Consider the following 18,099-nt stretch of genomic DNA (forward strand, 5'->3'; position numbering starts at 1 on the left):
GAAACACATTGACGAAAAATTAAGAAGCTAATATTGTTTTATTTGAGTTCCACTTGACATTATTGACCACACTTCATTAACAATCAATTTACAAAAGCTTCCATCCAGCTGTTCCTTTTCAAATCGGCAAAACGGAACCACGAGGGAAATAAATAACATTTACGAGCAGATTTCTAGCAACACCAAGGGGGGGGTTGTGGGGGAGGGGGGAGGTTACTCCTAACTGGACTCGGCATCATTTGTTCTCAGGCTCAACACAATGTGCAGTGAACGGAGCAGCCGGATTCTTGTGCGTCTACAAATGTCAAAAACTATTTTCTCACATGCATTTTTTCGGTTTCCATGGCAACGCGGGCGGAGGAGGAGGGGGTGGGAGGGTGTAGGGGACGTCCCCGGCTGCCTCCGGCTCCACGGGCTTCACAACCATCCGGTATCTTGCATAGATTCTTGTGTTTCCAAAGCATCCACCCCTCCCCACCCCCCACCCCGCGCCGATTCGGGCCACCGCGGGGGGGGGTGCTGTCAGATGTCGAGGACCCTCGGGCCGCTCTGAAAGACGGCGGAGGGGTTCGGGGGGAGCTTGGTCCTCACCAGGTGTTCCTGAGTCGAGAGAGCGAGAGGAGTCGGGTCAGAGACGGAACCAGAGGTGGCAGCTGTGGCACACAACCCCCCCCCCCCCCCCCCCCCCCCAGCTCATTGGAATGAGAGCAGACTGGTCGGGATGGGCTGTCAGGGAGGAATCTGGTGGCGAAGTAATGAAAACTCAGGACACATTTCTGTATCCCTGATGAAATCTGAGCCCCCGACTGAACATTTGGATCCTTTTTTTCACGCCTACAGAGTCTGAAGTGGTTTTGAGGTGAGTGATGTGTGTCTGCCTGGTCTGCTGCTCTTCAATCCCACCGGTGCCAACATCACGCCAACGGACCGTGAAATAACACCCCCCCCCCCCCCCCTCCCCCCGTCCTGCCAACTCGGCGGGGGCCCCTGTTGTCCCAGGCAGCGTGGGAAAAGGGAAGGGGAAGGAAGGGGCGGGAGAAAGAAGTCAGGAATAAAGGAGGCAATGAAAGGATCAAAGAAAAGTCAGGAAGACGGGATCAAATGGGAACACCACCAGTTTTTGTTACATCACGAGATCCTTAATAGACCGATAAAAACCTGGAAATTCTTGCTTTTGGTTTGGTGTACGCGGTTATTTCTGCTTCTGGAGCGTTGAGCTGCTGAGCAATCAGAGCCCGTTTAAGCTGCCTGCCTCTATCAGCGTTGGCAGGTTTACGGTTCTGTCCGAAGGCAAAAGGCCCGGAAATAAAGAGTCCTGCAAGAAAAAAAAAACAGCCTCACAGCCGACTGAAATCAGCATTTATCTCCTGCGTTTTTCCCTCCACATTCAGCAGTTTTGTCTCGATTATCCCCAAAACACATTTGGGATTTAACAGATTTCCTCCGCGTGAGTTTGTTTGCACGCACGCACACACACACACACACACACACGGAGGTGTGTTTTTGCTGACACGCTCTGTCCTCCGTCACATAATCTGACAGACTGATGGAGAATTTCACGGCTGACCTGGTGACGGGTCGGTAAGCGCGGATTGATTCGGATTTTTTAGCAGCTTAATTCGGTTTCAATCTTCTAATGGTCCGGTCCTGTTCTGTGCCATCCAAATGGTGGCGAACACTGGAGAGGGATGCACATTTAGAACTCTCGGGAGGGGGGGGGGGGGGGTTGCTGAGTCAATACTGAGCTGGAAAGTGGTGAGCGGGGCAGATTATTTAAGATCAACTTGATATGCAGCCAGGTTGGTTGGTGTTGCACTGAGAAACTGTAGCACAAGTGTGTGTCAGAACATTTCATGGGTTCCACACACACACACAAACACTCAGTGTCTTAATAATCTGTGAAGTCTCGGTCCAACTGGGACAGTATTATTAATAGGCTGTCCTGCTGATGACACGGCTCACTTTGACCTCCATTGTGGTCACACGGGACGGCGGCTCAGAACTATCCTGGCTCGTTTCTGTCATTTCTCCTCCTCACCCATTTTTATTTCTACGATGACGAGAATAAAGACGCAAGTGTGCGTCAGAACAAGCCGGAGCGCGGCGACCGGCGCAGCCCGGCGCTGGCAGATGGCACCCAGAGGTTCAGGCGGGGAAGTGGGATGGCACTAAACCTCTGGAGATTCCCAAAATCCGCCTCACTCACTGTCACGCAACAGCTGACCTGAGCCTCCGAGCGGGGAAGGAAGGGGGGGGGGGCAAGAGCCCACCCGCCCGCCTGGTTTATCCAGCCAAACACAACCTGCTTCTGCCGATGCAGTTAAAGCTTCCTGGGCAAATCCCCTCGCCTTGTTCTGCCCTGGTCAGGGTTTAAATCTGATTTAGGTGCTTTACCCCCACCTATGAGGTTCAGCATCAAAATCTGGGACAAACCGTGCAAGAGTGGATGTTCGGACCATTCCTGCGCCGTCATGGCTTTGGGGGCCACGTGTATTTAACGGCTCGGTCGCATCTTTAGTGCAATTAAGGTTGTTTAGAGACTAAAGCTGAACTTTGGCGCCGGCTCTATCCAGGCCAGAGTAATGAGAGCAGCGCCAGTGTTAGCTAACGCTGCTCGGCCTCTTTTAAACAGCCGGGTCACTTTCAGCTGACAGCTGGATGAACGTGCTCACCTCTCCTTTGGTGCTCCCTCCCACGCTCAGCTGGGGGCCCGAGGAGCTCAGCGAGGCCTGCAGGGCCTCAGCTGGGATGGGCTGGATGTTGTCGCTGGCAGTCGGGATGGCGTTCTCCCCCTCGTGGAGCGCCACGGGTCTTTGGGCCTCGCCGCTGTAGGCGGCCTGGTAGCTGGTCTCACATGGGGCGCGGCTGGCCTGTGTCCCTGGGCTGGAATACTGACCTGGGGGGTTTCTCCTCGTGCTTTTGGCCGGTCTCACCCCCGTCCACGGCCTGTACTCTTGTCTGGGGTCAGAGGTTACAGAGGTGTTACAGATGGCCTCACCATCCCAATTCCAGCAGCCAAATACTGAAAGACTAAAAAGATGTCTTTGTGGGCTATTTTAATTTGCGCGACTTGATTTCAAATCAATTAAGCTGCAACATTTTTGTCATTGCTTTCACTATTTTGCGGTATTTTACACTTATATAAGCACACTTCAGATGCTCGTCCATCTAAAATTAAATCTGCATCAATGAAAATCAAACGTTCAGTCTGTCGGAGCTTTAATCCGATATGTGAGGGAATTATTGATGGCCCCTCTCTCACTGCAGGCTTTTCTGGCTCGACCATTAAAGTTGATGAACTGTTACTAAAACGCATCTTTTCCCCCCCTGATTAAACCAGTGGAACCAATTAGTGCGTGCGTGCGTCTTCCTCACCTGTAGGAGCTGGTTCTCCTCTCCTCCACCACCTCCTGCCCCCCCCACCTTTGCCCCAGCCTGGCCCGCTCCTCGCCGGCCTGTGCCCGGCTCTGGGAGCCGCTCTGCGCGCTGTCAGGAGCACTGTCCGCCCTGCTGCCGCCCCCGTTACTAATCCAGGGGAAATTCTCCTTCCTGGGGATGGGCCAAGGTTTGAAATCCTGCTTGTACTGGGTGACGCTTGGGAAAGGCACTTCTGGAGGATGGTAGTCCTCCCGGGGCTTGTAACTGGGCTCTTTACGCGCCCTGGAAGACCCCCGGGTGCCCGGGCCATCTATCTGCGCCCGTGGGGAGCCACGCAGGTCCGCGTCGAGCGTGGGAACCTGCTTGGTGACGGACCGGACCTCCTGATCGGCGATTTCCGAGTAGTTCTGGATGGTGAGCGGGACCGACAGGTCCGACTTGTCGAGCTGGTTCCAGAAGCGAGCGAGGCAGCACACTCTGCTGATGCACGGCCAAGCCATGCCAGGCAGGCGGTGTGACTGGTGGGAGAGAGGAGAGGGGAGGAAGAAAGCAACAAAAGAAGAGAAAAAGAACAGGAAGCGATCCGAGGCTACATTCGTGCAGCGCGCGACGCTCCGGCCGCTTGCCAGGATGGGAGAAAGCACCGCGTCCCGGAGTCCATGTCAGCAGGCTGAGCAGCGCCAGCAGAGATGAGCCGGTGTGGCGACGACCCTCGTTCAATATGCCCGTCACGTGACCTGCGGTAGTGGCTCCACGATGCAGAGGAATCTGTAAGCACATCATCCTGCAGCTGACTCCAAACCAGAGGGAAAGACCCCCCCCCCCGCTGCAGGCAGACGCATGCGAGAGATCCAGAAGCAGAGATCCTCCAGCCATATCCCCTCAAGCTTTTAGCGTTTATTGGGTTCTGATGCTGGTTGAAACACAACCTCAGGAACCTCTGCATGAACTCTGCAGGAGAAACCAAAGAAATCCCGACAAATTCACAATACTAATGCTACTGTTACGGATAATTATAATAAATACCTAGAAAAATGAAGGTGGTATTTACTGAATATTCAATGTAAGAATGAAGCAGTGCAGGTTTTTTATATTGTAAACCCCTCAAACATTGACTTCGGAACACTATTCTTAAGTAAATGTGCTTGATCGCTTTACATTGTTGCATTCTATTACTCGGTTGTTAATTTACTTATTTATTCATTACGTAAGAACGAGGCCAAGTGCAAAACCACGCATGTGCGTGAGCACGGCTGGCAGATTGGGAATCAGTAGTTGCAGATGCTGACCGACGGATGATCAAACAGGTGGGAGCATTGACCTGCAATCGGATGCTGCCATCTGGTGGACAATAGAAGACATTACACAACCGCGAAGCGAGTTTATATATTTAATTTTTTTCTCATTAAAATAAAGTGAAATATTTTCCACGTTATTCTATAACAATGATGTTTTCAACAAGTGTAATTCTTTACAGTTTTTTTTCAGGCGTCAGAAAATTTAAAGCACTTTAAAGCGCCTATTAATTTTGCATACATTATTTTTTTTACCCCCCCCCCCCCCCCTTTTTACGTGTTTTCCTTTGCAGATCCCCTGTTTCTGATGCTTTTGTCTCTGCTATACTGTCTCTATAATAACAGAACACGCATCACACGCATGATTGTGTACCATCACTTATTATAGTCTGTGATATCATCAAATTAAACTTAATGTGGCAAAATATTTAATGTATTGTGTTGTGCTACACAAACAGCCATGTGCAAATGTAAATGGGTTTGTCCGAAATGGATAGAACTTTGCATTCAACTTAACTGCGCTTCAGTGTTTGGTTAGTGGCGAAGTTGTGGGTACACGTTTTTGGGGATTACACCTAAATCGTAACCCAAGACTGAACAATCACCAAGAGAAATGTGCATTTGGGTAAAACAACGTGGCTGTAACCTAACAAAAGATTAAATTATGTGGACGCAGTCGTGTTAGCCTGTCATTATATAACTTATAGTGACATGACAGGTCGGTCAGCAGAGTCAACTCCGGCTGCTAGGGGGCGCTCTCACATCAGCGATGCTGTTCTTCTTCTTCTACTACCACTACTGCTACTTCTTCGTCTTTGGTATAAAACGGCGGCTGGGTTGCATTACTGCCATCTTCCGGTGTTCCTTACTTACTGACACTCCCTTACACTGTATAAAAGCAATTATTTACTTGTTCTCGGGAATTATGGACGATCTTCCCGATGACAATTGCAGGCGCAAAGTTGTCGACCACCGGGATGAAAGATGCGAGACAGGGCACACCTACGACTGGTTAGGCTGCTTCTCCAAATTCCAGCATCTCCTGGTTAATAAAGTTAAGAAAGAAGACGCTATCCTTGGATAGTAGTTAAGAAAGAAGACGCTATCCTTGGATAGTAGTTTTATCAGGTAGTAGTAGTCACTGTTGTTGTCTGCTTAATTTTATGCATAACAAAACATGATATTTGTTAGTTCTTATTTACCCCCCATATTTCTGGAAATTCCTGTAAATCATGTTTACCTTAGCTGAAGTTATGGAGTTGTAGTAGATTTCCTGTCTGCCTCTTATTTAGATTTTGTCATCAAGATTTTTTGTCTTCAATAAGCTGACGTTGCATATACAGTCAGTACAACGCAATGGTTGTCATGGTTGCATTCTGTAGCCATCCCTGCGTTTCACCCATTAGTTTGTGTTGACTTTTTTGCGCATACGTGCGTTTTTGGCGTGTTTAAACTTTTGATTAAACATTGAATCGAGTATCGCTGCAGCGAGTCTGTTTCAATAAATGTCCACGAGATGGCGCTGTTTCCCAACAAATGTCCAGTCCTGTTTTAATGGCCAAAACCTGACACACAGCTCACATCACTCTGGTGCCAAAGTCGTTGTGTGAAGAAGAGGAACTACACATAGATGGAGCCTCTTCTGACAGGAAAGAATGCGTTCTGTATATTAAAGGCTGTGAAATGATAGTTGTTCCTGTTTTCTGACTGTTGTACTCGCACACCAACGTGCGGGGGCTGTGTCGGTCCGTGCTTTGCTGGAGCGTGCCTTTCGCGCACATTCACTGGTGTTGATGCATGCTGGACGGGGATCTTGTAAAGTTGTGTCAGGGAATCATGGGGGCTTGTGTTTGCAAAGGGGTGTGTGCGTGTGGTGGTGGTGGAGGGGGGGTTGGTTCTATTATCCATTTGAACATGGCCTGTCTCTCGGTGAGAGATGGAGGAGTACGCTGGTGGTCAGTGCTGGTTTTCTTTTTAATTCTTAAGAATAAATGATCCAGGGTGCTTGATTATAAGCATCTCTATGCAGACACTTTTTTTTTTAGTATTGTGCGTCATTGCTGTCCTACAGAAGAGACTGAGAAGAGGGAGGAATTTGTTGCAAGATGATGTACAGTGAACCCCAGGGAGAGTTGCCTGAGGGCTCTCTCTCTTCCCCTTCCCCCCCACCGTCCTCTCTCTCTGATATCTTTCTCAGAATCACACAGCTGTGGAGGTAATAGAGCCAGAAAGCCTCACATGTTGTGGAGACCTTGAGTATTAAACCCTTAACTTATCTCCATGATTGGCCCTTCATATGTCAGGTCTGTGGGGGCCTGGCCATTCCTTTGATGGAAGAAAGAACACGAAGGAGGTTATCAAATAAAGGCCTGGAGGTATTATTATTATAGCGCTCGTGTGGGTGATGAGCAAATAAAGGTAAAACGGCTCGAAGTGAGGTAAAGAAACAGTCGGGTTTGGGCCATTCACCCACTGCAGATGGACATCATTCCTACTGAGATCATCACAGCAGGCCTGAGGGAAGGGGAGCAAGGTAAGGGAGGAGAGCTAGATGCTTGAAACATGTCTTGTGCTCAAAAAATCTCGATCTGTTGTAATCGATCTCTGGTTCTGGCACCCCCCCTGTCCCAGCCCTGGTCCTAACTGGCTGTGCTGGTGACATGGTAACCAGCAGGCCTGAGGTAGTGTGTGTCACAGCATTGCGTCAAGCAGCTCCTGATTCTCCACCTGACCTGCCAGTGTGTGTGTGTGTGTGTGTGTGTGTGTGTATGTGTGTGTGTGTGTGTGTGTGTTCTTGCACATGCTACAGAGAGAGGACCAGAAGACACATTTTACTAGCAAAGTGAGGACATTTTTGCCGGTCCTCACAACTTCAAACGGCCAGGTCCAGACTTGGTTTTAGGGTTTGAATTTAGTTTAGGAAAGGTTTAAGCATTAAGTTGTTATGGTTAGTGTCAGAGTCTCTCTCTCTCTCTCTCTCTCTCTCTCTCTCTGTGTGAGTGTGTGTGTGTGTGTGAGAGAGTGAGTGTGTGTGAACGCAGCGATGATCCAGCTCACTCACAGTCCCCTCCATGTCTCATGTACAACTATGGCTCCTACTTTTATGACTGCCAGTGATGTAATGGTCCCACATCTCCCAGTAGTCGATGCTCATGCGTCGTCTCCCCCAGGCCAGGGCCGATGATGTAATGGCTTTGCCATCTCCGTCAGATGTACGTGAGGTATCCTGGGAGTGTGTGTGCATATACTGTATGTTTTCTGAGGCATGAGTAAAATCTCAGATTTGATTATGTGCGATACTCTGCTTCGAATGTTGCGATACATCTCAGGTTTAATGACTTTATCTGAATACTTGGTGAAGTTATTAGCTTGTCGCAGGCCCCCATTAACAGTTAATCAGTCTAATTAGCAGATCTGGTGTTAGAGCTTCCCCTGCCCAAGTGTCCGGCCTTGTCCTGCCTCTTTCAGCTCATGTACTGAAGTCATTGTCACGTTATTACGTGAGCTCCTTCAGCTAGCGGCATTTACTGGCGACACAGTTGCTCAGGACGTGAGGACACGTTCTTAATTCCATCTTTTCAATTCCATCGTTTCAAAAGAATACTATATTATTCCTCTGGAACAGGGAGGTTTTTTCATTTTATCTGAACATTCAAGGAACTCTTAATTTTAAATCTGCAGTTCTGAGTACTCGCATGAACAAACAAAAATCACAAATGACCACAATCATTTTCCACGAAACACTGTACCAAACTCTCATCTCCCAACAACTACTTGATGCCGGCTTCTCTGCACCTTTTCTAAAGGATGTTTTGTTTGGTTCACTTGTACTTGAGATGTAACGCACCATCCTGTTGTGTCCTCATCCCTCTGCGCACGCAAGAGAAACCCAGCTGGAGGATAGGGAAAGCTAAAAATCTCTTTCCCTGCACGGTTAAAAAGGCGCAGCGGTACTGTCGATACACACAGATGCACATCTGTGACGTAGCGATCGGTGTTGGGAATCGTAATTTGTGAGACATTTCCTTCCGGAAATCTGTCAAACGGTCGGTTCTCATCGTGTGTTTTCCTTGCTAATGTTTGCATCCCGGACATTTCATCTCACATGTATTCTTCTTTCTTTGTCCATTCCCCTTATGTCACTCAATGCCTGCATAGACGAGCACCATAGCACACACACCCACACACACACACACACACACCCTCCCCTCCTCTGGGAGTAGTAAGAACCAACTGTCTTCCAAAGGCTAACATAAGCAAGGGACAGACCCCTGATTCTATAGATCGCAGGGCCATCTCCCTGCGCTGGCTGGAGGCGCAACATGTCTGATCTGTATCAACCAGAACACCCCCCCCCCCCCCCCCCCACCACCACTGCCCTAGTTCATCGGTAACTGGTAGCTCGGTCGTGTTCAAACAGTATATTGGTTTATGTGCTTAACATGCTCTCAGTGATTGAATGCTTTCAGATGTAATCTAGCAGGTTTATGTTAACGGTAAACAGATTTTAGCGTCCTGTGATGGTTGAGGAACGCGCTCGCCATTAAATCCTCAGAGAAGGCACAATCTGGCGCTTCAGTGCCGCTTAGCTTCACATTATTTTCAGGAACCTATATAGAGCTGCTCAATAAAGGAAGGCATGTGGGGTTAATCTACCTTCCTCATGCCTCAGACATGACACACACACAAACACACACACAAACACACAGGCCACACACTCGCAATTCTCTCTGAAGTCTCTTGATTCACTGCAAGGCTGCACAAATGATTGGTGAATGAAAGATCAGAACAGAGGAGATGGTATACTTTGAGGTGGATGATGCTAACACCCCTCCCCCCTTCTTCACTCCATTCTATCCTCCAAACACCTTTCCCTCCTTTCAGCACCCTTCTTGGCTGCTGTGGGTTATCAGGGAGCCCCCACCGTGCTGCAGTCAGTAAATCAGTAGGGGCAATCCTCCCACAGTATACACCCCTCTCCCCCCCATCTCTTGCTTTTTGCTGCTGTAAGGAGTGGTGCTGTTTATGAATGAGCCTCGGAGCCGCAGGATGTGAATGGAAAATAAGAGAGGGAGTGAGCAGATAAGGAGTGTGAGCTGAATGAAATGGCGCAGAGGAGGGAAGGAATGGAGAAAAGATGGTGAATGAAAATCAGAAAGGTAGGATGGAGCAGCAGAGGTGGTTGGGGGTGGAGTCGGGTGATTGAACCAGCGACAGAATGTGAGGGGTCCAATCGTGTGTTCCTGAAGCACAACCATCCCCTGAATGGGTCTGAACACCAGTGGATGCATCTGTGTCGACACTCACCAGTGAGAGGACTGGGAACATTGTCTGAACTGGTTTTACCTATGAGCTAATGGGGATCTCCACTGCCTAACACACACACACACACACACACACACACACACACACACACACTCGTATGTGCTCACACGCTGCCTCCAGTGCGAGCTGGTGCTCCGTGCTTTGAATAATAGCAGGGTTACCCGGGCAACGAGAGTGGGATGATCGATGGGCCCGGTCCTGATAAACAGAGCACAGACAGAGTGCACGTCTGTGGGTGTGTGTGTGTGTGTTTGTGTTGCAGCGGGAGTTTCTTTTGACAATTACAAAATAGGTTATTATCAGATCGCTCAAATTGTCACATGTTTACTGACACACAATCTCCCAGAATGCCTCTGTGCATGTAGATCAGAAGAGTCCTGGTTTTCCAGTAAATGACTTCACCAACAATGACAGTGAACGCCCTTGGTAAGAGGGTGTATGCTGGGAGTCTGTGGGGGTGACCACACACACACACACACACACAAGCCCCCACACTGACTCACACACTCGCAGTAATAGTACGACTGCTGCAGAGAAACGCGCGGCTGTGAATCAGCCTTTCACAGAGTACAAATTATACACCTCAGACGAGCTACTTAATTCTATTAAATGCATCCTGCAGGAGTGTACCGCCGATGTGAGGTTAAGCCGGTGCGCTGAATGCGGCGGCGGAGCAATGATATAAAAGATGTCAGAGTGGAGGGAGTTGTAAAGCGAGCAGGTGGCGTCGGAGAAGCCGGATCGGGACTGTAACACAAACTGAGGTGTAACAGATGAACACAGCGTGCGGCGAGCACAGGAAACCGCTGCGACCCATTTTCACGGCGTCATTAGTCGTCGCTTTGGCGGCTGAGGCTAATCTCGGAGCTCTCTGTCGTCCGTTCGGCTAAACGTTTGAGCCTTTTGACATAACATGTAAAAATAAACACAACCACAATGCCTGTCCCAGTTTACCCTGGACTAACAGCCACAGGAAGGGTGGTATTAAAAGACGCTGTCTTTAATCCGCCTTACCCATTGGCGGTGGAAGGTTTGGGCACCTTTCTCCCCGACCTCCGGGCTTAAATGTCAGCGGCGGTGTGGGATGTATTGATTGTACCGAATGTATAATGACGCTGTCCTTTTCCTCTCAGCCCTGCCGCCCTGTCACTCAGCACCACAGTGGTGGCTGCAACATGGGATGTTTATTATGAGCAGCATTTTGCAGAACTTAGAAGAACAGAGCAATGTCCAGAGTGGTGGTTCCAGTTGACAAAATTCCAACTTTATTTCCTATAATTTTAAATCTAGATCTACTGTTTCCCATGTATTAACCTTATAGTGTCCAAAGAGCTGTGCTCTCCACCCCTCACAGCTCCATCCAGTGCCCAGGTGTGGAACTACTTGGAAAAAGGTTGTGAGTCCTCCATTTCACCTAAGTTCCAACACAGCAGTCTCGTCTTCTGGACTGCTTTGTCCCTTTCGGGGTCACGAGGACGCTCCTGGATGAGTCACCAGCATATGAGCATTTCTGTACCTTGCTCAAGGGCACTTCAGCAGTGCTCTGAATCCCAAACATCCTTTATAAAGTGCCACACATGACCAAAAATCACCAAGTATGTAAATGCAGTTAGGCAGACTAGCCTCTTAATACCCCTGTTTCCACATTTCCTTTCCGTATACGCACGAAAAGCACCATAAATTTACTCCGGTTGGCGTTTCGCTTCCTGCCTTGAAAGAAGCAGAAACACAGAAAGGTGTAAATGAAATACTTCGATGATTCATTTACTGTCCCCGGCGGATGTTCCCGTCCTGAATCGCCCGTTGACTCTAAACTTTGTTTACCCCGAAGGTCCTTGTTTTTTCTTTTTGGATTAGCCGCTTTTAAGGTTTCCAAAACCCACCACGGCGCAGCGCAAATCCACCATGGTGGATGGGAAGTCGTGTGTCCTTGTGATGACATTTTAACAGCAGCGCTGTTTTTGTTTTGAAGCATCGTCCCTCCCGTTAGCCTCGTAATCCTCCACACATTATGTCAGGAGTTTGAAGGGCCGCGTTTGGTGTAAAGTAAGTACTAAGAAAACGGCTCAATGCGAGGATTCAGAGTAATGGAGACGCTGGACGATACAGGCGTGACTCACTGACCCCTGTCCTATTGAAAAGGGCAGGGACATGTCCACGGCTGCAGTGGATGGTTTATTTCCTGTAATCTAGGTGGACTCAGCCTTATTTTGATTATAGTAATGGAACGCAGCACGCCGGTGTCACGAGCAAAAGCATTACGATCATTTATCAGGAGCTGAGAGTTAAATTGCCAATTGGCATTAATACAGCCTCTCACCCCCTCTCTGCCATGACCGAGAGGATGAGCAGGAGGAGGAGGAGGAGGAAGGAAGAGCCGATGCTGAGAGGTGCACCTGCTTCTCGAAGGCTGAACTGTCGTCCCGGAGCGCGCTCAGCTTTTCTCATCACGCGGACCTCGGGGACGGGTCATCGGCGTGCCCGCGGAGGCGCGCCGCTGCCCCGCGACGGCCCCCGTCACGCCGAAATGAAAGCGTGATAAAATGAAAGTCTGAGTTCTGAGCCGCGGTGACATCATTAGCAGCAGGGAAAGCCCCACTGAGCGAGGCGACGCCACCCGATGCTCGCCGCTGATGTGCAAACGCTCTGTAGCCATGCGTTTGCGTGATTGTGCCTCACAGATGGATCACATTTGTTGTCATCTACCTCAGTCCGTGCGTGTTGGGAGTTTTAAGCGCGCTGGCTTTGGGAGAGGCAATCCTCCATGCTTACATAATGTTACTTGTGCTACTGAAGTCACTGGCAAACCTCGTCCATCTCAGCCGACGTCTCTGTCTCTCCAGTTTTGGGTTTAGCCTCTCTTTTCCACCATATACTCACAGACACATCATTAGTAACGAGTCTGTCGCTCTCTGTATCGTCTGAACCGACTGATTTACTCTGCGACTCTGCGTTTGTCCCAGTCAGCCATGTTTGTCAACCCAACTCCCCGCCAGCCTTGGGTTTCTGCCCGTCTCCACATCTCAATCTCTCCATCTCTCCTCTCTGATTCGGCATGCACAGCAGAGTTTGTTCGCCTCGGTTTTGGCGGTGTTACGTAAGCCTCCATTTGCCTTTATACTTTCCCCTGGACAGAAAGACAAACACACATAAAGAAGAGTTTAAACAAGAGCTTAAGATGAAGAGAATCACTTTTATCTATTTTAAATTAAATAAAGGCCCCATTCACAAATATGGGGAAAAGCTCTATGAATCATTTGCTTCTATTTTTCAATTATTTTGAGTACAGAATGAGAGTATTTCTGTCACCACAGTTCTTCCTGTTACATATTTCGGCGACTCTTCGGGGGGAAGTTTACCCAGTGATATAGTACATGCACGTTTCTAAATTGGATGATATTTCAGAAGGTGTCAGACAGAATATAATTTGATGAGTTTGCCAGAATAGATACTTCAAGAATTGAGTTGTTTTCACCTTTCTATTTTATTTGCTTTGTGCAATAATATTTGGGTTAGCTCAGCGCTAACATGCTAATTATCATGGTGGCCTTGACGACACAAGCACACAAATGATTGAAAACTGTACAAACGTCCACATTGTGCCCTAAAATTGGCAGAATCTGTTCAGAGATCCTCTGAAATCTGCAACTATGCAGGTTTCGAAAAGAATGCCTGAGCGTAACGCTTGCCGTAAAACGCGCTGCATCCGGGTGAATGGCGATCCTGCCCCCCCACCCAAGGTCTTCATCTCCATGTTGTCTGTATGTATCAGGCTCCCGTTGTTTAGAAGAACTGAGAAAGCAAATGAAGGCATTCGGTGAGACATAATAGAGGAAAATGGCGTGTATGTGTGAGAGAGATTGAATTGGCTAATGGTGGGAACCGCTCAGCGTTTGGTGCTGTCTGCTCAGATCCGTCAGGGCGCTCGGACTGCTGTGATGCTGCTCTGGTGTCCCTGCCGCCAGACGTTTGATTCCGTTTGTCTTTTGATATCTCACAAGAACATCATCAATGCTCAGCATTATCATTTTAAATAAAGAGCACACACAGATCCTGAGGTTCACCTTTGACCTTGATAGCATCCAGGACTGGACAGACAGAAGTAAATTAGCTAATGTTTCTACATTGTAATTGGCAGAAGGGGGGGTTTGAGCCAGCATTGACCTGTTTGGTTCATAAAAACTAATAATCAAAGTAATAAAAGACAGAATGGATGATAGATTAAGGAAAGAATAAAGCCACAGATTGTCAGAAGTCCCACTGTTGGGGGGCTTTCCAGACCTCTGATGGAGATTAAGTTACACATTCACACACATGCACACACTTAAATTATGTCATCAATTCCTCACAAATAATCACACACTGGCTATGTTTTGCACTTGTTTTCAGCTCTGGCTCCCAGCTTTACTCCAGTATATTAGAGAGCTGCTGGATGGAAGTCTAGAAGTAAAGGAGGAGGGGAAAAAATGCCTCAGCGCAGCAGATTTCTGCAGCTGTTTTTCTGGCCCAAACCGCTTCGTCTGTCTTTTATTTCATTTTCAGCATTCCCACCATCTCTTCTCTCGCCATTATTTCGCTCACAGGAGTTTAGCTTTTGCTGCCTGCCCAACCGATTTTCATCTTTAGGAGACATCTGGTCTGGCTGTCCTCTCTCCTCCCTCTGTTGTCTCCTCCCTTTCTGATCCCTTCATCGTCTCATCCCTGCCATGATTATGCTTTGCCTCGCTGACCTGTGGTGATGTAACCACTTTTTGGCAGCAGATTTTACCCTTGTCAAACATTACATACTACTATCTTTCTGAGAACCGGCCCATCGCGGCCTCTCCCACTCTTCACACTTAGACTTTAAAAAAGGGGACTTAATCTTGTTCTTAATCCATTTCCAGCAATAACTCAGAGCGAGCCGGAGTGAACAAGATTGATCGTGTGCGTGTGTGTGTGCGTGTGTGTGTGTGTGTGTGTGTGTGTGTGTGTGTGTGTTGGGAGGGGGGGCGATTTGGCAGCTTTCCCTTTTGTAATTTGGTGGAATAAGTGCAAGGGCCTGAAGAGAGCGGAGAAGCTTCGCAGGACATGATGCTAATGAGTAAAAGGATGCTGCAAAATGGCACCTGGCAGCCTGTTTTGGGTGCCACAAAAATCGTCTTTTAAGTAACAGTTTGGAGCATTTCTCAGTCCTCTTTTTTTTATATGGAGCTGGTTAAGAATCTCCGGGGTCAGTGTTGTTTTAGCCGAAGAGCACAGCTGGAATCAGCACAATCTGGTACAGGCAAAGCACAAGATCGAGGGCGATTAAACCCCCCCGAGAACATCGCTGGCGACATTTATCATATTGGTGATGAGCCAGGAGCTAAAAGACGGGTCGGCCCTGCCAGCAGTCATCACTCTGCTGCAGTTTGCTGTGAAAACCTACAGAAGTATCCTCTGCTGTAGATAAGAATAGTTTCCAGATATATTCTATATATCATATCTAGCTGACGGTCTAATTGTACAAAGTTTTCTCTGTGTTACGTCTGTCTGTTAGTGTGTTTTGCACAGTTGGGTCGAGACCGAGGTGGAGAATGGGACGGTTACATGCAGTTGTGAAGGGTTCTGGTTGGTGGAAAGTGATTGACTGTAGCATGGACCTCCTTCTATGATCGGTCCCCGGTGAGTGTGTGCTGAGGACGTGTAGGTCCAGGATAGGTGCCAGACGCTGCAGTTAGTGTGGCAGAGTGCGTGAGGGGGAGGGAGTATAGTTTGTGCATGTGCGCTGTGAGATTAAGGAGTCTTGCCCACTTTCTCATCGAGTTCGCTGCACGTCATAGCAGCCGCTCACTTCCAGCTTTCCGCATCTCCCGTCTTCATCGAAGCACTTGCCAATTACCTCCTTTCACACTTCCCTGTCTCAGCCTGCTCTGCATCTCTTGCCTTTCACTCCATGCTCCACCCACTAAATGATTCCACTCTGATCCCCATTCATAGCCCCCTCTTCCCCTTTTTGCTCTGCCTCCAGCAGGTCGAATGACATCCACAGCAGCCTCTGAGTCCTTCAGACGCGTCTCCTGATGCTGCAGGTATATTAGACGGCGTACTTTGGTCAGTGTTGCTCCGTTGTCAAGGAAGCGTGACCGAGTGTTGCTCTAACCTGAGCAGGCTGCGGCCGACCAACATCACCCTCGCTCTCTCATCCTCTGTCTTCCTCTCTCCAGCTCACCTCCTCAACCTAATTTGTTTCTTTCCGATCAAAGGATCGAGGACGCACAGTTCCCGTTAAAGGGGAAATGGTCATGATTCAGCGAGAACAGACTTGCAGTATGTGTGTGTGCATGTGTGTAAGTGTGTCTCCCATGTTGAGCTGTCTTCTTGGTCGCTATGGCAGCAGCTGCTTGCAGCGTGACCTTCCTTTACCCATCTTCAGTATGCAGGGGCTCATAGAGATGAATGAAAGGAGGGGAGGAGCTCCATACCTGGTTCTATGTCTTATCAGGCGAGCATCTTGATGGCTGGATAAATCAAAGTGTGTGAGTAACACCAGGATACGTGGCATCAATCACCCATTTACGCCCAACAGCCTCTCTGAGGATGACTCACTCATCTTTAGCGGCGGAGCTGCGGTCAGCTGCTCATTGGTGGCTCAGAAGCAGCTTTTTAAGAATTGAGTGAGAAAAATAAACCGTGATGTAACGCTGCATATTTCTGATTAAAGGTCACAGAGGGCTCTAAAACCAGCTGCCAGTCACTGCTTTCTTGTTTTAATAAAATATCAACTGCAGCGTTATCAGAGTGGCAAATGTAAATAAACGATAACAACAAAAGATGTCGAGAAAAAAGAGCAGGTGTGATGATGTAGAGATGCATGTGGGGTAAGGCGGCATTAAACGGGGAATGCGGTTCTGCAGAGTCATAAATGAAACATGATCTTCCTGGTTTGCACACCTGCGTTTCGGAATGGCCTGCTAAGGCAACAAATGCGCATCGATAATACGCGGGGGCTCGGGGTCTCTCAGTTTCCGGAGTCAGTCGCTGTCATCATGCCAATGATTTCCACTGACACGCCTGATTCAGAGCTGTGAATCAGATTAGAGGATGACACGTCGACGCTGCAGAGACGTTTCTCCTGCAGGAACCGGCCTGCTCGGTCAGCCAGAGAGCGCGGTCCCCGGGCTGGCTCTCATCTGCAGAACCTGATCCATACTGCATAATCACACCAAGGTCAGGCAATGGAGTCATTTACATATAGACGCAGCCACCTTGAACTGACAAACTCACCTGCCAGCCAGGCAGAAAATTAACCAGTCAAGTGAGGCTGTGTGTGTGCATAGGAAAATGGGCACTTGCAGTGTGTGTGTTTTACGAAGGAAACCAGAATACCTGTGCGTTTAATTTGGTCACAGACGTGGTCGTGGTGGGTGGTTAATTGGAAAAGGCTCCACTGCTGTTCCCTGCACTGAATCTCTGGGCATTTTGGCTTCGCGCATTTAGAAGTAGCAGCCTTAAAAGGAACTTTATCAGGCCGGAGATACGTCACTTTTCACATCAGTCTTTGGCTAACTCTAATTAAATGTCTGGTCTATCTTCACCAGATCATCTAATGGTATTTCAAATGGCGTCTTTCCCTGAATTCGCTTGATCGGAGCTGATACGGTTTTTCTGCTGACGCAAACTGCGCCGCAGTGGCAGTCAGCATCCACGCGCCTCACATTGCATAACTTTATACAGTCAGGACGGGGATGCTATCAGAGAGGAACTCACTAACTTTACCTAGGTCCCCTCAGCACGATCGCTAACCCCGAAATATTGCAGCGCTGCATCTGACCCGGCACTTTTATACCGAATAGAGCTCATTAGATCCAGTCAAAGGGGGCAATCGTGCACGGGCGACTTTTTTGGCGTGTGCACATCAAGAACGAGGGTGGAGGCGTCGACCAGGTTGACCGGTTTTAATGACGTGTGTTATTCTTGCTGGTGATGTCACGGCACAGGAGCGGAAGAGCAATGAGGCCCGAAGTGTTTAATGGGCTTGAAAATGATGAGAACCATTTGTTGCAGTCGACCCGATATTGGGGCCAGTGGGAGCTTCTGATACAAGCAGCCATGATCAAATCAAAGTTTTTCATCCTTC

General features: G+C 48.6%; 2 protein-coding genes across 2 annotated transcripts in view; one reads left to right on the plus strand and one right to left on the minus strand.

Moving 5' to 3' along the window:
* Positions 1 to 26: 26 nt before the first annotated feature.
* map6d1 (MAP6 domain containing 1) lies at positions 27 to 4,128 on the minus strand. The gene is made up of 3 exons (XM_003975606.3): positions 3,376 to 4,128; positions 2,673 to 2,958; positions 27 to 600 (listed from the first exon to the last, which is right to left on the minus strand). Exons 1-3 carry the CDS (start codon positions 3,876 to 3,878, stop codon positions 523 to 525), a joined length of 867 nt encoding a protein of 288 aa, XP_003975655.2. The 5' UTR covers positions 3,879 to 4,128; the 3' UTR covers positions 27 to 522.
* A 1,470-nt stretch (positions 4,129 to 5,598) lies between these two features.
* The window catches only part of ece2a (endothelin converting enzyme 2a), a 35,349-nt gene continuing 22,848 nt past the window's right edge, over positions 5,599 to 18,099 (plus strand). Inside the window, 1 exon segment of the mRNA XM_029831171.1 lies at positions 5,599 to 5,752. Coding sequence (XP_029687031.1) covers positions 5,599 to 5,752 — 154 coding nt within the window.

The sequence above is a fragment of the Takifugu rubripes genome, chromosome 22, assembly GCF_901000725.2.
Source record: "Takifugu rubripes chromosome 22, fTakRub1.2, whole genome shotgun sequence".
NCBI classification, from domain to species: domain Eukaryota; kingdom Metazoa; phylum Chordata; class Actinopteri; order Tetraodontiformes; family Tetraodontidae; genus Takifugu; species Takifugu rubripes.